We start from the raw sequence: 21247 nt of genomic DNA, 5'->3' as shown, positions 1-21247 counted from the left end.
CCGGGTTTCCAGTTAACTCCACTCTCTACTCTAAAGCTAAACACTAAATTTAACGCGGCAGGTGCTTGACCCCGCGACCAATATCGCACGTGCACAATAACGACATAACAAACCTCATTATTAAGGATTTCCGCATAAAAATGGGTCAGTACTGGCCATTTAAATCGACATAAAAAGTAAGTAATGTTTTGGTTATTTAACTGTCATTTGTCATCAAACCATCTTATTCCCGCCATATTCTAATATCACAATTATTCAGTAACAATATACTAAATATAAAATATATAATATAATTTAGATACCAAAAGTTGTTAAAAGTAATTTTAAATTTTTTCTTTTAATATTTACTCTACTTATTTTCAAATATTTTAATTTATAACCTCAAAACCTATTAAATCTGAGAAAGGTGCATGTTTTCGCTGTCTACATTTTAGCATTGAGTTTCTCGAAGGTTCCGTTAAGCCTTTGTAAGTTTGTAACACGATACACAATAACTTCTAACAATAAACTCATATTTGATACTTCCTTTAACACCAAATAATTTAAATTGTCAACCTTGTGATCATGGTCATCAGACAAAAGAGATTGGTTTATCTAGTTTTTTTTTTAATTAAACCATTTTTTAGTTAAGTGACTCCTTAAAACGTATCAAGAATATGTTCCCTTAAAATTATACGATAACAAGATGACATTTTTTTCTATTACCAAATATGTAATGAATTCCATTTTTCAATTATATGTTTAAATTAGTCGAAATTCATTCCTGGCTGTATATAATAACTCATATACCACTAATGTTATCTGTGCCCATTCCGTCTGTGCGTGTGTGAAGACTTTTTTGACATATCGGAAGCGCGCGGGAAAAAATAACTCGCTCCAACTTCACTAATGAAGATAAAAAGTACGTTCTCGATCTTTGCGGTGTTTGGATGTTAACAACATAAATCTGGCTTGAGAAATGCACTGTTATGTAGAAAATAGTGCATCAAATAATCAAATTTTATGTTTTTTTGTTGATGTTGTTTTGCTGTTTATTTTATGTCAAACGTAAGCGCCAAATAATATTTTTTCAACCATAGACAAATTTTATTTTCCACTATTTCTAACCTATACCAGTTTAACTTAAATATCGTCAAAATGTAACATAATTCCAGTGGTTTTAATTTTAGCAAATCATCTAGATTCTTTTTGGTATTTTTTTAATAATAAATATAGCAATAAGGACATAAATATCATCACTTTCACCCTTCAGTTTAGTTTAAAAAGACATGTCAAACATTATGGTTCAACAACTCCATCATGACTGCGTTATGTTTTTACTCTTTTCCGCTCGTTGCTCACAAAGCACATTGCTGCTAATGATCAAAAGCAAAAAATGACGAAAGCGAAATCACATTACACGCGCTTCTGAGCCCGGCTTAACGGTGTCCCAACCCACATATGGTCGCAGACAAAACTGTAATGTAAAAAAAAAGTACTAATTACAAAGGCACACACGAACGAGCAACCATCGTGCACAAATGTTTTCATTATACAAAACGATTTGTTTTATCAATAAGTAACTGTTATAATTTTTAACGGCTTTTTTACCTAGTTATAGTTACAATTATTTTATTACTACTTTATAGCATAAAAGAAATTTTCTTTTTATATCTTCATTGAAATAATTCCATAATAGAAAAAAAAATCTTAAGAAAACCTTAATACTGAAATAGTATAAATAAAAAAAATAAAACACGTCGTTGGTAATTTCTTTACTGCCTTTGTCCTCTAGAAAAAAAAAGTTAACCTCTTTCCTCAACGAACTCGTTAGTCGTCATTGACTTGCCGGCATAAAAAAACAAATGTCATCCATGCCTATTAAGACAAACTCATCCCTTCGCGAAACCGTTTTAAATACCACAAGTTGTAGAAAGTAATAGAGAGAATTAGTTGCGAGGGTCATTCACATTGGATCGCAATTGAAAGATTGATGATTACGTACGAAGGGTCCCCGCGGCGCGACAAATTGTCGGTTAACCCGTGAACCTTATGATTGAAAGTTAATTCCGTTTAAACTGGACAATAGCTTTGCGTTTCTTTACGATAACATCTTTAAAGTTAATAACTATTGGTACACAATCATTAATAAACCTTTTTGTAACTCTGCTAAAGAAAAGAACCACTAAATTAACCATTTCGATGAACCTATCCGCTTAAACTAATTTTTACTCGTCTATAAAAAATAAATTCCAGCTTGATGCTTGATCTTCACACGTTTTTGGTAAAAAGCGTCTTGACAGACGGACGGACAAGAATCCTATAAGGGTTCCCTTTTTTTCCTATGAGGTACGGAACCCTACAAAAAGAAAAAGTAGATTTATTTCAAAAACAAAAATGACCATTCTAGAATCTTCATTTTGTCTTTGTTACATACTGTATTTTTGTATTTTTTGTTTTCATGAAATAAGTAAAGATTCAAACCGGGTTATTGAACCAAGTTAAATTTTAAGCTAAACATCTAACAAGTGCACTTAGTATTCACCCACGCAAACTGAAGTGCGAAGGCTTCAAGGTAAATAGCAGCTTTAAAAAAAAAAAAAAACAAAGTGATCCTATAAGGGTTCCGTTTTATTCCTATGAGGTACGGAACCCTAAAAAATACAACCCTAAAAAATACAAATACAAACGAAAATAACCTAAATATCTATATTAAAACATAAAGATAACTTTGTTTTACAAACAATATGAAATGGATTAATTTTAACAAGTATTTCGACAATTGAAAGTCAACTGTCAATTCCAACAAGCTACGAAAAATATCCAAACATTTCTGAAGCATGTTTCCATTGCCTCTATTGTGATAATGAGTGTGTGTTCAATTGTAATTAGACATTGCAGTACAATTTGCCTTTTAAGCCCAAGGTCCCTGCAATAGTGAATTACCAGTCCAGCGTAAAAAACGCTCAAATATACTTTAGTAAGTACGCATTAAATTACCTTTCAAATATTCGTTGTCACTTACCACTGACACTTATTCATGGATAGGCTATAAACCATGATATTATGTGCCTATTTCATTTTGACGTTGACCGTTGCTGTAGTCTGTGGTTGTTAGCGACTCAAAATTTTGTAGAACGGACAAATAGTGAAAAGGTCATGAAGGTGTGAAATTTCGGTGATTTTAGCAAACACACACTGGTTTATATCTCTGTGTAACAATAACTTGCCCATTGCATGTGTAGACTGCCAGTAAATAACAATATAAAAAAGATCATTAAGTAAATTTTTTGAATTATTTACGTTTAGTACTATTACGTCACACGAAAGAGAAGGAAAACATAAGAGAGATAGAGACAGACATAAGTATTAATGTCTATTATTCTTTGTTCGAAAAGTCTTTTTTTTACTTTTTTTATTTTGATTTTATTTTGAAGTAAATTCTAGAATGATCAAAAACATCATATCAAACCGTTACATCGTTAACAAAAGATTATAATCTGCAACATGTGGCAATAAAACAAAACAAGGCAAAGGAAGTTGCAAGCGGCGGCCACACGAAACAAATACCCAGCGACCATAGACACGGACGAAACACGATACGCGTGACGTTAAAAACACAACTCTGTGCTCTATGGTGACCGGTTTTTGTTACCAGGAACAGACATGTGAATTTTTTAAATGAAAAAGCTCTAATGATGCTTTACATTATCTTCAAACCCTTACTTCCATACAAATAACGTGGCCACTAATAAGGCATTGTATTCGAACTCTTTATAAACATTCTGGTTTCTCGGAATTTAAATAAATATTTAACATTTTGAATGTTGGGAAAAATTTCAAGTATTTGTTGGTCATAGGGGACAGTAGTTTTATAATTCTTGCGAATTTATACAAAAAAAAACTGGAAATATTATTTAAACTTACAAAAAACATGTCTATTAAATGCATAACTCTGCAATACACACAATCTTTTTACCCTGTAAAGAAGAATTTTAAAAAGTAAACACATGGAACTAAATTTTAGACTTCCTAAAGTAACACAAATCAATTTCCTGTTATTAAAATTATTTTATTTGCCCTATATATTGGAATGTATTACATCTGGTAACATTATTAAGTTAACGTGCAGTAAAACTCTTCAGTTTTACGACGACCCGTTATTCAGGTCGAGCTGTATCGATGATTATAAACCTGAGTTATGTTCTCATTGTTGCTCTGTGTACGGCACAGATTAATAAACTTTCAGATGTTAACACAGATAAGTAAGATTTTTCATCAGGAAGAAATTACGACGAGTATTAAAATAAAACGATCCACGCCCCTTTACACATAAAAAAATTGGTACGACTTCCTTTAAAATCATAAGCAGATCTTTCTATTGTTTTCGAGTGCCAAAATCGCTACGATGATATTCTAATAATCTTGTTATCTTCTCTCTCTCTCCCTAGCTTGCATCCCACAAGGTGGTGGGGTCAGCTTTCCCAATCCGTCTCTTCCACTTCTTTCTGTCCATGACATCTTCTTCTGAGACTCGGCACCCACTTTTGTCTTTTATTACTACATCTTTCCATCTCGTTTTGGGTCTGCCTAATAATCTTGTTATCTTATTTAGAAAATTATAAGCAGGCATCTCATGCCAGATGTGAACGCATAAAAATTTCTTCAACTCCAAATGCACTCGAATAACTCGGACAGAAATACATTGTAGTTGCTTTCATAAATAACGTATACAAGATATAATTTGACTAGTTTCCGGTATAGATTTTTTCCAATTTATTAAATCGTAATCATACTTCTTACTAATATTATAAATGCGGTTGTTTTAATGAATGTTAACAAGGTATCTCGAGAACGAATCAACGGATCTTTTTGAAATATTGACATACATATAGAACATAATCTGAAAGAACACATAGACTACTAATTAAGTTTTCCTTTAATTCCGTACGGACGGAGTCGTGGACGACAGCTAGGATTTCTATAAAATTAATTCCTAACCTGAACTTAACACTTTTGTATCGATATTCAACATTTGAAATTAAAAATCAAAACAGTTTTAACAAAATTAGTTTAACAATAATAATGTCATGGTAAACAAATTGAGGACAATTTAGTTAGTGTTTAAAAAATAAAAACATGCTTAGTAAACATTCAACAAACAAAAAGCAACAAAGTAACCTTTATACTTATTGGACACAGCTTCACAGTTCTGCAGCCATTCATAAAGGAGGAAAAGAGACAGAAGTTGTTGAGAGAAAACGTATGCGAGACAGAGAGAGATAGTGAGGGAGATTGCATTCCAGACAGCGCCTGAGCGCACTGTTCGGTTGCCCGTGGTTTTAGTGTTACTATTTTATGTATTTTTGCCTATAATTTAAGCTATATTACTTAAAATAAAAAATAAAACATTATTTAAAATAAATTAATTAACTACAATTTAATAAGCAAAAATTACACAATCTAAATCTGTGTCAAAAATGTTTACTTTTAGCTTCCTTTAAAAATAATTTTTACACTAAAGATTTAGATCTGTTCATAAATAGATTTGCAATCATTCTATTTTTTTATAATTTGAGATGAGCTTCTTTATGAAATGAAATAAATAATTCATATTTTAAAAATGGGCAAAGTGAGAGTTAGTAATATGGCACAATAATATTTACTTGAGGGCAACACTGACCGCTTCGCGAGCCTCTCACTAGTTTTACGCCGTGCGCGGGCTCGGACGTGCGTTGTGTTTTCTCACTCAATAAAAACTTTATCTCGTCGTAACTTCGTAAATACTTTCGATAGTTATGTCAACAAAATTTCTCTTATAGTGTTAATATTTAAACACTTAAGTGTTTATTAGTGTTCCCCCTTTGTGAAGGTGTTTCGTGTTTTTGTAAAATTGTGATTTAAGTGTGTCCAAGAAGGAACGCCGAGGGTACTTTCACTGGACTGAAAGTTTATAAAAAATCATTCGGAGAACTTCTGCATTAAGGACTTAAAGGAATACTAAATATATAAAGGTAAATATTTACATTTTAAATGACAACAGTAACAATCAAATCTCATTCTAAGCAAGTGTTATTGAGAAAGATATCACGTTAAATGTTGCGCCGAAATAAAAAGAATAAAACGACTGGGTTATATGCTGATTACCTTTAAAGATAAATTAATATTAACCATGAAATATTCTGCAAATATATTAAGTAGCATTAAAAATCTTCCTAAATCCTTCAAACTTTTGTACCATAGGAATTCTAATCGTGTCAATTATTTTAAAGGTTACACTGAACATTAGAACCCGAGAATTGCGTTAACACGTTTGTGTTAACAAAATTTAACTAGAGAATTTACTACTTATTCTCTTTACTTCCAAATATTTAATTAAAATGATAACTCGCTTTTAAGAAGATTTTTTACGAATTAGTGCGGAAATCACGTGAAAGTTTTTCTTCGTCAAAATAAATCCTACTAACGTACCATATTGTCTTATCTTCGCAAACATAATATCTGATCTTGTCATCTTGCAGATAAAACACGTTTTGTGTCAAATACGTCACACAACGTGCAATATAAATAAAGTCACAGACTACTTATTATGATTGTGTTTATTTTGATTACATTTAAATCATAGAAAATTTAAAAGTTCTTAGTAAAACACAACATACAAAATGATTTTGTCGTTCCGTCTCCTAAGATCTAGTGGCGCAACAGGGCCCCCTTCGAGACAGTAATTAGGTTAATGGGAAATCTTATTTCTAACTAAAAATTAAATTTAAAAATGTGTCCTTTTCGAAAAGATAGGTAAATGTAGTTAGGTAAATTTATAGAACAGAATTTGCATGTTTTATTTTATTCTGATTACTTACTTTGATCATATTTGTAGAAAAAATACATCTTTGGTGTTGTGGCTTAAGTATTAAAATAAATTAAATTGCTAATACATAATATTTTTTTTAAAGAAAACATCACTGATTTGTTTTAATTATTTTAATTCATATACAAAGCTATCCTTCTTCGTAGAAAACCTATTTGCCATAAATAAAGTAGATTAGGCTGATTTCTTACGCCTTATTAATAAAAAAAAACTGTGGTAATTAAAAACAAAAGAATCCAAAAGAAAATTATCATTAGCGTTATGAGTCATTTGACGATAATTGTCGTTAAATAATCGTATGTCACACACAACTACGTAATTTCTTGTATAACCTATAAAAAAAAAGATAAGTACCACACTTGACAGGTTTGAAAAAGGCAATAGAAGATAATTTCGAGTGTATTTTTATCACGCACGCCATGGGAAGCGGCGCATGTGGTGAGAAATGGCGCGAAAACCAACGCAACGGGCACGCATTGACAGATGTTTCCGTATACCATAGATAATTTTAACTCCACAGAGTAAATTACTCAGAGTTGTTATTTTTTTTTACTTTTTTATAGAAAGTAATCTAAATTTTGTTTTTGAACACAGAAAATACAATTTTTGATTGCAATTGCCTGTGTCGTCATACACAATTATCATATTTGATGAGTTGATTGTATATAATATTTTTCCTGTCATTATATTTTTAAGAATTTTAATATTTTTTTATTGTATGAATGAGAAATGAACTCTTAATATAGATATTTACTCTTTAAAATTTATTAATCCATATTTTATCTTTTAAAATATGAATGAATGATAATTCCCTATAACTCATTTTGTATATGACTGTACCAACGTTCGTAATAAAACAGCTTTTATGCTTACGTTATAATTAGTGTTAGATAACGATGTTATAACTAGTTGACGATTAGCTGTTAACGATTCATTAATATTCCGTTTTTTAAACAACTGTCAAATAAATCAATTTATATTTTTGTTATTTAAGAATCATAGACATAATCTACATATTTCTTATTATAAGTTACCTAAGGTTATTAAATAACAGTGTATCCGATAGACAAATCTATACTAATATTATAAACCAGAAGAGTTTATTTATTTAAACATGCTAATCTCAGGAACTGCTGGTCCGATTTAAAAAAAAAATTGTTGGTTAGTCCATTTATAGAGGAAGGCTTTAGGCTATGTAACATTACGCTGCGACCAATAGTTTTTTTTTTAATTTCGCGCGGACGGCATCGTGGCCGACAGTTAGATAAAAATATTTTATAATCTATAAATATTGTTTTTATGTTGGTAAGGATAAAAAAACTTAAAAAACGTTTGCGTGCTATTAAACAGTTTCTAATCAACCCAGTAAATGTTTCTCCGACATGCAACATTTGTACAAATGTTGGTATATTTGCCAAACAAATGGCAACACGTGCTACTCAGATATTTTATCTCATACGTGCTTCTCAAAGTTTAGAGTACTGTTGTGTAACCGTGGAATTCCATTGCTGTGATGCCTGGTTTACATTATGCCAGTACAGTAAGATAGTAGCCGTTCTTAATATTCAAAATATTGAACAAGCGTTACCGTTAGGGTTACCAGGTCGCCAAACCTAATAGCCGGAGATCTTATATTCCACCAGCCACTTGTTTGTGAATTATAAAAGTTTACAAAATCCGGACAACCCGGACACGTAATGAAAAAGCCTACCTATGTCCGGCTTTATCCGGACGCCTGGCTTATCCTTTACTGGTATACCTAAATCCAAAATTAATAATAACTATATTAGTTAATAGTCACCATTAAATATTTTTTTATCTATAACAGAGTTACTACCGTTTGAAATATTTATGACCATTAGAATCATTAAAAGGGCGGTTTATATCGTAAAACATGCCACGGGAAATAACTCAATTGAAACGGGAAGTACATAAATGACGTCGTTAAACTACACACATCAAAACAAAAGGTCAGTTAACTCTGGTAAAAATAGTTTATTGTACCACAGTTAAATATAACTCTGGTAGATTTGGTTACTTCTAAGACGAAGAAACCACTAGTGTTTCGACGATGAACACAGAAAGAAGATACATACACGAGCAAGTATAGCCGTAATGGCAAAGCAACCGTTGCTCACTCACAGAAATAAGATTTTTCCTTTTCCCATGCGTCCCTTCCTCTATAAAATCTTCTTCCCCTTCTTATCCTTTACATATAATAATATTTATACTTTAAATTGACCTATAAATGTTGCCAACTTAAAGGTAAAATTGGTTTCAATGAGAAGGAAAATTTAGGTTAAAATTGCTAAATGTTTGTCCTGTTTGGATTCATTAGATTTCTAGTGAATTACTATATTCATAAAATATACTTATTGAATGTTTGTCTGACTTATATTACTCTAAAACTGTGCATATAGTTTTATGTTAAATACCATTTCTAAAAGGAAACTCAGTTCTAAACGTCTTGAGTTATTCGTAGACTAATGTTTGCATATTAACTTTATCTTTTACTAATTAGGTTAAATACACTATTAATAATCTGTTACATAAACTTAGCGTTACTTTGATGTTATTAATAGATATTATAAATACTTAAACATGAACGCAACGGCCTCTGCGAGTCTGTCTCCTTTTTGCGCGGCAACACCATAGACAATATTTGCTCTATGTTTAGCAATATGGAGTTGCCATGCTAAAAATGAAATTTGAAAGAGATATACGCTATTTTGTTACTAATTGGCTTATGTCATTCGTGATTCGATTATCAATGTTTAATGATATCCAAGTACACGCGGTAGATTATCGTTTTTATAATATTTTCTTGTGTTTTTAATAAATTTCGAACACATTTTTGATGTAGAGAAAATTTTAGTGCATTTAGTGGTTTAAAATGTGGTTGCCGTTAATAAAATGGACGTATCCAAGGGATACGGTATGTATATTTAATTGTTAAAAAAAGTATTATAGTTGAAAAAAAATATATTATTATTAATTAATTATTTATTAATATTATAAAACTAACATAGACAATTATAAATAAAATAACATTTTACATTGTAAATAATCTTAATTTGTAAATTGTCGTAAAAATACTAATTTTAATTATTGTGAAATTATTTAAAAAAAAATCAATAAAAATGTGCTTTTTTCTTGACCAATGGCGGCAATCGTAAGTTGCCAGTTTCATTTTTAAGGAAATTAAAAATATTATTGAGTAAGTTCTATATAGTGTTTACTGGCACAATTTTTATTATAATATAATGAGAATGAGTTCACCTATATACCATTGTCATTTTTACGATATCTGAGTTTTAAGTAAACATTTCATGATAGCGTATCGAATGATAAAAATACCTAAAACCAAGCACTTTCATTTCCGATAAGATCGATATGATATCCCTGATTGTTAAAGAATGCGTTGTTACACTGAGAATTACTAATGGGTACTCAGGCAGTCCCTTAGTGCAGATTTACCATACATGCCAGCGTTAAGTTACTAATATTATAAAGCTGAACGGTTTGTATTTTTGTATTATATGTAACGAATAAAATCAAAAACTACTGTGCGGATTTCATAAATTCTTTACCATTTAAAATTTTAACTATTTTTTTTTAAATTCCGCCTAAATGAACCGGGCAATAAGAAGTTTTATAGTAAATTAAATAACAGTTTTATTAAGACTAAACGTTTATGTACCGTTTTTCAATGTTTTCTAGCCGTAGATTGCAGAGACCAAATGCCCAGTTTAAAACATATAACGTTTAAATATATATGTTTTATACTGAGATTTTGATCTCAGAAACCCACGGTAAATGATATAGTAAACAAGTTTTACAATCGTAAGCGAATTTTTAAATGTATGCATGGTTGTTTCTTAGTAGGTATCTCTAGAACGGCTCAACGGATCTCGTTGATATTTAACATAGCTGTACAGCAAAGTTTGGAAGAACAAATAGGCTACTTATTAGGAGTCGCGGGCAACAACTAGTATATCAATAGTCTTAAATATTAAACGTTTTTATCCGCAGTTAAACCCGTTACGAGTATATAAAACCACTCACGTAGTAACAATTACCAGCATGACCCTGTACAGTATAATCTCTAATTATCATAGACCGTTCACTGTGGCCATGTGAACCAAAATCAATAGGCTATGGAACCTGTTTGATGTACCGTTATTGGTTACGCTACGTACCATGGCCAGTGAAGATATCTTCAATTTATAAAGTTCTCAGATTACTGCCACATACACTCCGGTTATTGATTACTAAGGCAGACACTTAGTGAAGATTTATTATACTAAATCGACTGTAAGAGATGGCATTTGGTGACTGAGTGTGGCAGCAAGTTATTTTGGGGTATTAAAGAAGTCCCCTAGCGTTGGTTTATCTTCTTAAATCTACTTTAATGAACATAATAATATTTAATGTAATAGTGACAAGCGAACGTCGTTACGATGTTGCGTGAGTGCATCTTTTTTTTTAAACTAGGGATGTTACCAAAAAAATCGAACGTAAAACATCGATTTCTAATGATTCGAGTAGCATGTTCTTGATTCATTCATTGCAATCGATGTTTTTAAACAGAAACGTCACTATAAAACTAAAACTTATGTCAAAATAACAATACTATAGTGGCACTTTAAATTAAAGAGTTGCTTGACAGTTTTCTTACTTCATAAACTATTTTTTATTATGGATATATTCTAGAAGCATACAGAATTTAGTAGGTAATAAGAATAAAGGTGAAGAAGTCAATAAATAAGCATAAGTAATGCGGAATTGCGTTGAAGTTGTTCCGCGCAATGCGGTGAAAGCGGACGCAACAAATTTAACGCCAATTCTAAAGTTATTCTGGAATTGATTATTCGATTAAAAGAACGATTTTTAATCGTTTAAGTCTGTTCATAATCAAAAAAATTGTATTTAATTCTTAAATACAAATGCTTTAAAATATATTACAGCACTCCGATTGCTTGAATCATTGATACAAGTTCCTAGCGTCAGAATTTCTATCTTATTACGATGTGAGGGCCTTTAAAATAATATAATAGGCATTTTATTAAGCTCCCGATAGCTTAAGCATTTTTAATGCCTATTACCATCTATTGGCCACTTAAGGGGGATCGTGATCAAACGTTTATTTCATCACTGAAAAGAAAATATTGCCGCGGACTGCATAAAGCTGCCCGTGTCTAGTGAGCCTTAATTCGTGTAAACTTAATCAGGTTTCTTTAACAAAGTGTAAGGATTCAGTCTTGAATGTCTTCATTGTCTAATAGTGGATTGAATTTGATGGGGTGGATATTTCATTAAGGGTTTCCGAGAAATATATTTGACTAGCTTTCGTCCGCGACTCCGTCTGCGAGGAATTAAAAAAATAATAACTGGTAGTCTATGTGTTCTTCCAGATTATGTTCTGGAGATCTCTTCAAACAAACATCCATCCATCTAAACATTCGCATTTATAATATTAGTAATATAAACACATTTTTTCAAACAAAATAGTGAATTAAAAAAACATTTAGTGTAGAATTAAGATGTTTGATTAACTTTATAACCACTATAACTTCACCAGGGTGTTTGGTTCATTTCTTTACCAATTCTTGTAATAAAAATACCTAACCTATATCGCTCTCTATCGTACTAATATGCTCATGAGTGAGCTGAGGGCCGCGTCCGCGAAATAATACCAGTACCACTCATCCTGATGAAGGGCCCCCGATCGGCTCGAAACTAGTCGGTGCCGCCACCGGACTAATATACGTGAGTGTTTAGCCGTGTTTATATATCACTTTAGTATAATGTCTCACGAAAGTTTGAATAATTTAAACGCTCTCTGTACGTTTGTGTTTTGTACAATGTAAATAAACGTATGCGTAGTTTAAAAATGAATTAAGTTTTGTTTACGTTAACCGTAAACAAGAATACTTTTGCCCATTCTCTGACCATAAAGTAGAGCAATTTAAAAAGTAAATGTCAATGTAAATTCACATTCCTCTGCCGCAGGTGATAGACAATGTGACCCGCATATTTTGATAGAAATGGCGGCTTAAAGATCAATAATGCTACCGGCTTTCAATGGATATTTATTTTTTGTTTATTAAGTTAAAAAACTAGTTGATATTTGTAACTGAATAAATAAAAATACATATTTAAATTTCGTTACCTAGTTTGTTTTACTATTCCAGCATGAAATCTTTATTTAATTTACTTTACTGTCAAAACTTGATAGTTTTATGAGTAGCCTTAGTCAAGTATTTTCTTTTTGTACAAACCCCTCTTCAAATGTCTATGGTCAAATAATTAATATATATTTGCTGTCGCTCGCGACTCTGTCTGTGCGTAATTAAAATAATAAACGAATTTTTCTCACCTTTTGAAACAATCCCGAGACCTCTACGAACATAACAAGACCAAGATAAGATGTGTTCAATAGTTCTCGAGTCTTAGACTAACGAACAGCAATAGATTTTATATATATAGATTTCTCGAACTTAATTTATAATCAAATCTTAATTGTATTTATCAAAAGCTTACAAAAACCACTTCTAAACAAGGATACATTTATATCGAATCTAAGAGAATCAATACAAGTGAGTTGACATTTAAATCAGCTTATATAATCCTTAGTCATACAATCTGACTCATACAAACACCTTAAACTGCGAATCTGTGGGCTGTTTTGTAGCTATTCTGATGTTGCCATGTACAATTAATAATTAAATTAATTATGCTCTGGTAAGCTTATGGTATTTATTGGTATATCAGCTACTGCCCACGAGTCCGTCAGAATTAAAAAAAAATTGTCTATGTGTTCTTGCAGACTATGTTCTATATTTACGCCAAATTACATCGAGATCCATTGACTGTAGCTACCTTCTAACAAGCGTACATCCATCCAAACATTCGCATTTGTAATACTAGTAAGATTTCAACTTACGTAAATAACTATAGTACGAGTTACTCTATTGTTTACTTTTTTTATTTTAGAAAAAGTGTAGTTTAGGCTTGTCAATTTTGGCGCGAAATTTTATAGTAAATGTGTACGTACGTACATAATTAATTGACGGAAAATTTAAAAAAAATTAAACCAGTTTTTTTAATCTATTTTTTGAATACAATGTATAACTCAAATATTTATTTTTTCTTTTACAATAATAAACAAAACTATGTAACCTCGTATGTAGTAAAGGTCAATTGACTCATGACTCGACGAGTGCAATGTTAATTGATGTACAAATAAAGGTGTTTGAAAAGTTGCCACACCTGCAACACTTTTTACTTCATAGAAAACATAACGAGGAATTTTCCAAACGGCCGAACATGGCAACACTTAGAAAAACAAACTGGTTTCGGAATCTAGACTAGAATCTGCCGAGTCCGTGATGTTTATTTTCACTTACCGCTTTCACATATCACTACATTTTTTTCTAAGTTAATTAAGAAAGTCATTGCTATTATATTTTTAATGCAAACAATATCTCTCCGTCCACGCGTTTAAAAAACATAATTAGTAGCCTATGTGTTCTATCAGACTATGTTCTATATGTATGCCAAATTTCATCGAGATCCGTTCAGCCGTACTGGAGATACATTCAAACAAACATCCATCCAAACATTCGCATTTATATCAGTATGATAGCATGATTTTAATGAAAAAATCATTCACGGATTCTTTTGATGGCTTTTATTTATTCTTTCATTGTGTTCAGTTTTTGTCCCTTATCGTATTATTCTCTTTGAAATTTGAGCGATGTTTTCATACATATGGTGGACATAATTTTTTTTACTTTAATATAGCAAAGCGCTCTTTGTGCGTAAGTCTCAGACAATTTCAAATTCTTTCGTTAAAAATATATATTCAAAAGATAACATTAAGTTTACGATATAAAATGTTAGAAAAATTGTTGAATAAATTAGAAAACGTTAGTTAAACTTGTATCTCGTACGATAAAAATATTCCCTTAAAAGTATGAGTTGCCTTGCTTTGCTTTTCTCCTCACACACGTATTTAGAAAGTGAGTTAATTTAAATTACTATATTAACGTAATGTAGTTAATTTTGCTCTCGGAAATCATACGGAGGTCCGAAACGTACGGTCCCTTTCACAATTTGCAGATTAGGTAAGATTGGCCAATACAAACCGGTACACCAGTAGATAGGGCTGCCATCTATCACGTTTCACTAGAATTTTGGAGTCGCAAGGGTAGGACATATCTGTCTTTGGGTCGGATTGTGATGGAAAGAATCCGTTCGGATGGAATGAAGACAATGGGAAAGAAGTTACTGTAGGTTATTTTATAGAAGTCAAGGAGAAGGAAGTCAAATTGACATGTAAATGATTGTCGTTTTTTCCGTTTACTTTTATTGCACAGCCCTATATTGAATCCGGTCTGAACTGGTTCTAAATAAACGTAGTAGGAAGCGGTCATCGTACGATGCCGGTAGTCAAAGAAATGCGGGTGGAAATTGCGTTGTCCTGGCGAATGGAGACTTCCTTTCGCTGATTTTCTCAGCCTCTTATAAATTGATAGACATGCTAAATGATTCCGGAATTTGCTTTAATAGCTTTAATGCTTTAGACAGCTGAAAGAAAATATACTGACAATGTTCTAAGGGCGACAATACATGACCAACTTGTCCTTGTCTCTGCTGAGGATTGGAACAGTATGTACCCCCTATGTATGTAGATTTCACCCCCTTCTTACGGATATCTTTCACACAATTTGTTTGTTGTTCCTCTACCTTTATAGCCATACTAAGTACGACAATTAGGCTTCATAAAAACAGACTACTTGGCAATGTTTAGATGGATAAATTGGAACTACGGAACGGCTGAACGGATCTCCATGAAAGTTGGCATTGATATAGAACATAGTCTGGAAGAACACATACGCTACTAATTTTATAATTAGTCAGTGTACAAAGTATAATTGTCACATGAACGCAATTAAATATCGTATATTTATAAGATATGACGCATTACAGTTAATGTAAATTGAGTCACCACTGTGTAATTACTAATTTGAATAAATTACTACGACTAGACATAGGTCATTTATACGTTTTATACCAAAAGTTTACAATTTACAATACTTTATTTAAATATGACTGTCCAATTTAGTAATCTTACTAATATAATAAATGCGAATTTTTAGATGGATGTTTGTTTGAAAGTGTCTCCAGTACGGCTGCACGGATTTCGCTGTATATTCACATAGACGGAGTTGCGTTCGACAGCTACATCATAAGTGAAGAATATTTTTCCGGTACACATTTCTTTTGAATTAGCTAGAATTCTCTACAGACATCATATTCTCAGCTCAATATTCATTAGCAACTCATATCTTTACGCGGTTTTCCTTAATGCATTCTTATTCTTATTTTGTCTTTCTTCAACTTATATTTTGAACAAAAAAACGTCCAAAAAATTGTTTTACGTCTGATGACAGGGTCAATTTTTATTGCGTTTAACCTTAAGTTTTGTGAAACGCAGAGAACAAGGCTAAATAGCGTGCATTTTTTAAATAAAAAAAGTAGCGAAACTAATTTTGTTTTTATTTATTAACACAATTGTAAATAACTAAATACGAATGTAAAGTCATAATATAGTGGACGAATATAAAATAATTTAATAATGGACTAGCTGTAACTCGCGACTCCGTCCGCTCGGAATTAAAAAAGTTAAAATTAGTCTATGTGTTCTTCCAGACTATGTTCTACATCTATGCCAAATTTCAGTAAGTTCTATGCAGCTGTTCTGGAGATACCTTCAAACAAACATCCATCCAAACATTCGCATTTATAATATTAGTAAGAATCATAGTATTAACCATGAGAAAGAAAGAAATTACCATGTAATTGGTACCTACAGTCAAAGAAGTGGCCCTTTCCTACTGTAATATTATTATAATGAGTTATTTAACATGTGTTAATATCATTAAAATACTTATAAGTGCTTCAAGAAAGTTTTTATAAGGCTTCTGTTTATTTTATTAGTTAAAATGTTACTTACTAATATTATAAATACGAATGTTTCGATGGATAGATGAATGGATGTTTGCTTAAAAGTCTCCAAAACGGCTGCATGGATCTTGATTAAATTTGGCACAGATGTAGAGCATAATTGGAAGATCATATAGTTTCATTATTAAGGTTTTTTTGATTCCGCACGGAGGGAGTCGCGGGCGACAGATAGTATTATACCTAATTGAGAAAGTTTAGAGGTATCTCCAGAATGACTCAACTGATCTCGATGAAATTAGCCACAGATGTATGTGTAAGTCTGGAAGAACAAATAGGCTACTTAGTTTTCTTTAAATCGGACGGAGTCGCGGGCTAAAGCTGGTAATAAATAGTGTTTTTTATTTAAATGTTAAAACATTAATATCGTACATAGTTCAGCATTGCTATACTGTTTTAAATGAAAGTTTGACACAAAAGTTCAATGACCGTTTTAAATACGTTTATCCGGTTATCAGACAAATCATATCTAATCTTTTTTTAAGTAAAACAAAGTTATAAATGATCGGAACAAAAAAAAAACAACAATTTTGTGGTCAGGAACTAATTTTTTTAATTTGTATAAAATTATATATTTAACGATTGAATTCAGTGAACATAGTAAACTCTAATATTATAAATGCGAATGTTTGGATGTATGGATGGATATTTCTTAGAATGTATCTGCAGAACGGCTGGGAACTCGCTAAAATTTGGCATAGAACATAAACTGAAAGAACACATAGACTATTAAGTTTTTTTTATTGCGACGCGGACGTAGTCGCGGGCGGTAGCTGATATAAAATAACAAACTGGTTTTTTAACCTTAAAATATACTGCGTGGTCGTATAAGATATATCCTGAGACGATGTCTTTAGTGAGTCCTCGGATGATCTCATCTCGATTATGTCATTAACAATATCGCTGAATCTATTTAACAACTAATATGGAAAACTAGTTTGAGATCTGTAATTAAGATAATTTAGAACACCTGATATAATATTAGGCAATAGGCTTAACTTATCGTAGATTTCTGAGTCCGAAATCTATGAATGAAACATATCGTCAACGCTGTCTTTATCGGGATCTTAGTCTCGGAAACCAATGGTAAGACTACTACAAACATTACAGCAAGCAAACTTTTCAAAACGGGTAAATAATTTGACATTGCACGTTGTGACATTGATTTCTAAAAAGGATATTTGGGTACGACATAACTTGTTCTGAAATCAATTTAGAGAGAGAATGATAAGTTAAACAGTGGTAGAGCCCGCTTTAACATCTTCGCACGAATCGGCCCGGCTCGCCCGGTGAAATACCACGTCCACACAGAAGACAGGCGTCAAGTGGAAGCAATTCCGCGTACAGTCTGATGAGTGTGCGTCCCGAAGCCTAATTTAGTCCTCTTTCCCTTCCCACCCTTTATAAGGAAAGGATGGGAAGTGGAAGTGGACTTTCCAGATGAGATGCATGGAATAGAAAAATATTTTCTTTCTGTGCATCCTCTCCTTCGTAGATTAAAGGTAGGCAACGCATATGCAATTGCGTATGTCTATGGGCAACGGTCACTTCGCTATTTCAGCGATTTCAGGTAGCCGCTCGCTCGTTTGCCACCTTTTGATATAAAATAAAAGTTTTGTACAGATGTGGCAGTGGAAACTTAATAGTAGAAACTTAGTTTAAAAAAATCGTAACTAGTTTCATATCCTGTCTATAATATTACCATAAATCTAAATCCGTATATATAAAGTCAATCACCTTTGTCAGTCTGTTAGTGGTTGCTATCAAATGCCGTGTCTACGAATGTGTACCGTTACATTCCTCAAACGAAACCAGCTCCGATTGTCTCGCAAACGTATTTTTATATATCTATTAAGAAATAAAACTATTATTTTTAAACTACTCTTATACAAAAGTTTACCCCTACTAATTACTATTCGAATTAACGCGGAACCAACGTATATGTAACATACATATAATTAGCTCCTCATTTATTATTGTTTAAATGAGACCCTTAGTGTAGATTTAACATGAGTTATCTTCTACTTAAGTGTCCGCTAAGCATGTCTATAGAGGCTAGTCATAATATTTATTTACCTTAGCATTAGAATCTAGGATATGAGTTGGCATTTCACAGTTATACGACTTTCGCGCAAATTCCTGCCCTTTAAGAAATTACTTCTTGAATTAAATGTTGCTTGTTATACAATATTTGCAGAGTATAAAATCTGTTTACATTAGTCACGACATACAAAAACTAACGCCCATTACCCAGAGGGGTAGGCAGAGATAATACATAGACTAAATAGAAATAATACAATTGACCATGTCAAATGGAAATTTAAAAATAAGACCAATTTCTTATGAAATATTGAAAGAAGTTCCAATTTCAAATAATACCATTAACAAATAAAAGTAAAATAAAAAAAACAATGGATATAATAAGCAATAAGTAGACCAAATGTATGCAATATTTTCTTTACCTAGTGAACTACACATAACAATGCTCACAGATGGCAGCACTAGTGATGTACACAAACATTATTGTCGACTACATTTCACCTCGACACAACTATTTCCAGCTGATGGTGTAATGACGCCGATAATCTCATTAGTGATGTCGCTGACAATATCGATTCTACTAGTTTAAAAAAAATAACTTTTTAAATTTCATAAAGTTATAAATACTGTTAAATTATAGTTAATGACAATTTATGTTTATGTATATATATATTAATTTTATTATACAATTCTTTACATAACAAATTAAATATCGGTTAAACAGTAGTACTAAAAACCCACAGGGTTTAGATGTACTTACTGGTCGCTTATTAATTTATAAGATCAGCAAATTAACAAATACAGACTTTATTAACCATTTCAAAATTATATTAAACAAAAAGAACAGAGATTAAACGGTTTTTTCAGACCATAATAGAAAGACAAAAAAAGCGAGACAAAAAATAGATGTATAAAACGATTAAGTCGCAATAAATATAAGTTGTTTATTTAAAAGTGCCTATTTCATAATTCTTTTACATTTTTCTGGTTTCTTAACGATTTGGTCAAGTACGGCGCTTACCAGATCGTAGAGCAGCTGCGGCAGGAGATACTCCCAAGTTCACATACCATAGGCATTATTATAAGTCAGTAATTTATATGAGAAAAAGAATAACAAAAGAAGCACAAACACAACAATTGAAATGAATTCGGCAGAGGAAGAGAGCCTTTGGAAGGGGAAACATTTTCATTTTGTGCATCGCTTTGCTATTTCGGCAAATCCAGGTGGAGGCTTACTGGTTTAACTTATAAAGAAACTACTAAGATGCACAAATACATATAAGCCTATTGTTTCTTGTGAGTTTACCTGAGTCACATATTTATCAAACGTTAATAGTAACAAAGTATTAAAAAGAGGCGATATATTGTAATCAATTTCCGCGAACATGATATATCGTCCCATCACTATTGAACAAAACACCATACATTCCATTCAATACTCTTACAATGCGCACGCGCAGTCTTTATAATTCGGCTCAGTTCAACACAGCTGCTACTAATATTATTTATCCTTGTAACCATAACGGGAATATTAACTAAGTTAATTAAATAAATTATATGTAATGTAGGCCAAGGGTAGTCAATAATCCCAGATATTTAATCTTACTAATATTATAAATCAGAATGTTTGCTTGTATGTCTATTACTAGGTATCTCCAGAACGACTTAAGGATCTTGCTGATATTTGGCATAGATGTAGAACATAGAATGGATGGAAACATAAACTATTTCTTTTTAATTTCGCGCCGACGTTGTCGCATAAGCTAGTTATATATAACCATTGTTTTTTTTTATAATTTGTTAAAAATGTCAAAAAAGTTTTAATAACATCACCAGCTTCAACAAACTAAACCTAGTAGTCTCAGAGTTACTGAGGAATGGCCTCTGAGAGGCTCCAAAATAGTCGGTACAACCACCAAACTACGCGTGACTTCAGCCATTAATATTTAGCTTACGAAAGCTAATTAATAGCTTGTAATTAAACACGGATACAGGACATACGAACGTTAATTATAATTTATATATTGATTCCTATAAAACCAATGACAGTGATATGTTTCCATCGAATGCGGATGCAATGTTCGACCTCGTGCGAACAAAGACTACCACAGGCTTTGTGTTGAACAGAACTGTGACATTATAACCATAAGGTTGAACACTTACTGCCACTCAGAATCGTTAACGGTTTCTTAAACAGTAACTTGGAGTACAATTATCTTACTACTTCAAATATAATGCAATCATGTTGACTATAAAGCGACTGTGTGTTCAGTTATTCTTTGATGAAACCTAATTTACTGATGGTTTCTGTGCCCAATCTGTTATTATTCT

General features: G+C 31.9%; 1 protein-coding gene across 5 annotated transcripts in view; it reads left to right on the top strand.

Annotated features, from left to right (window-relative positions):
* The window catches only part of LOC106116725 (uncharacterized protein DDB_G0284459), a 65283-nt gene that overhangs the window by 35506 nt on the left and 8530 nt on the right, over nucleotides 1-21247 (top strand). The window contains exon 1 of one of the 5 annotated variants that reach the window (XM_013310690.1): nucleotides 5697-5993. The exons of 3 other annotated variants lie outside the window; for them this stretch is intronic. Coding sequence is in view for 1 of the 2 variants with exons in the window: in XM_013310689.1 (XP_013166143.1) it covers nucleotides 9741-9782 (42 nt within the window). In the remaining variant the exon portion in view is untranslated. Of the gene's footprint in view, nucleotides 1-5696; nucleotides 5994-9609; nucleotides 9783-21247 lie in introns of those variants that run through there. One more of the 5 variants, XM_013310689.1, reaches the window with a different exon arrangement.

The sequence above is a fragment of the Papilio xuthus genome, unplaced genomic scaffold (genome assembly GCF_000836235.2).
Source record: "Papilio xuthus unplaced genomic scaffold, Pxut_1.1 DF827714.1, whole genome shotgun sequence".
Taxonomy (NCBI): Eukaryota; Metazoa; Arthropoda; class Insecta; order Lepidoptera; family Papilionidae; genus Papilio; species Papilio xuthus.
This window is presented reverse-complemented; position numbering and strand designations above follow the sequence as displayed.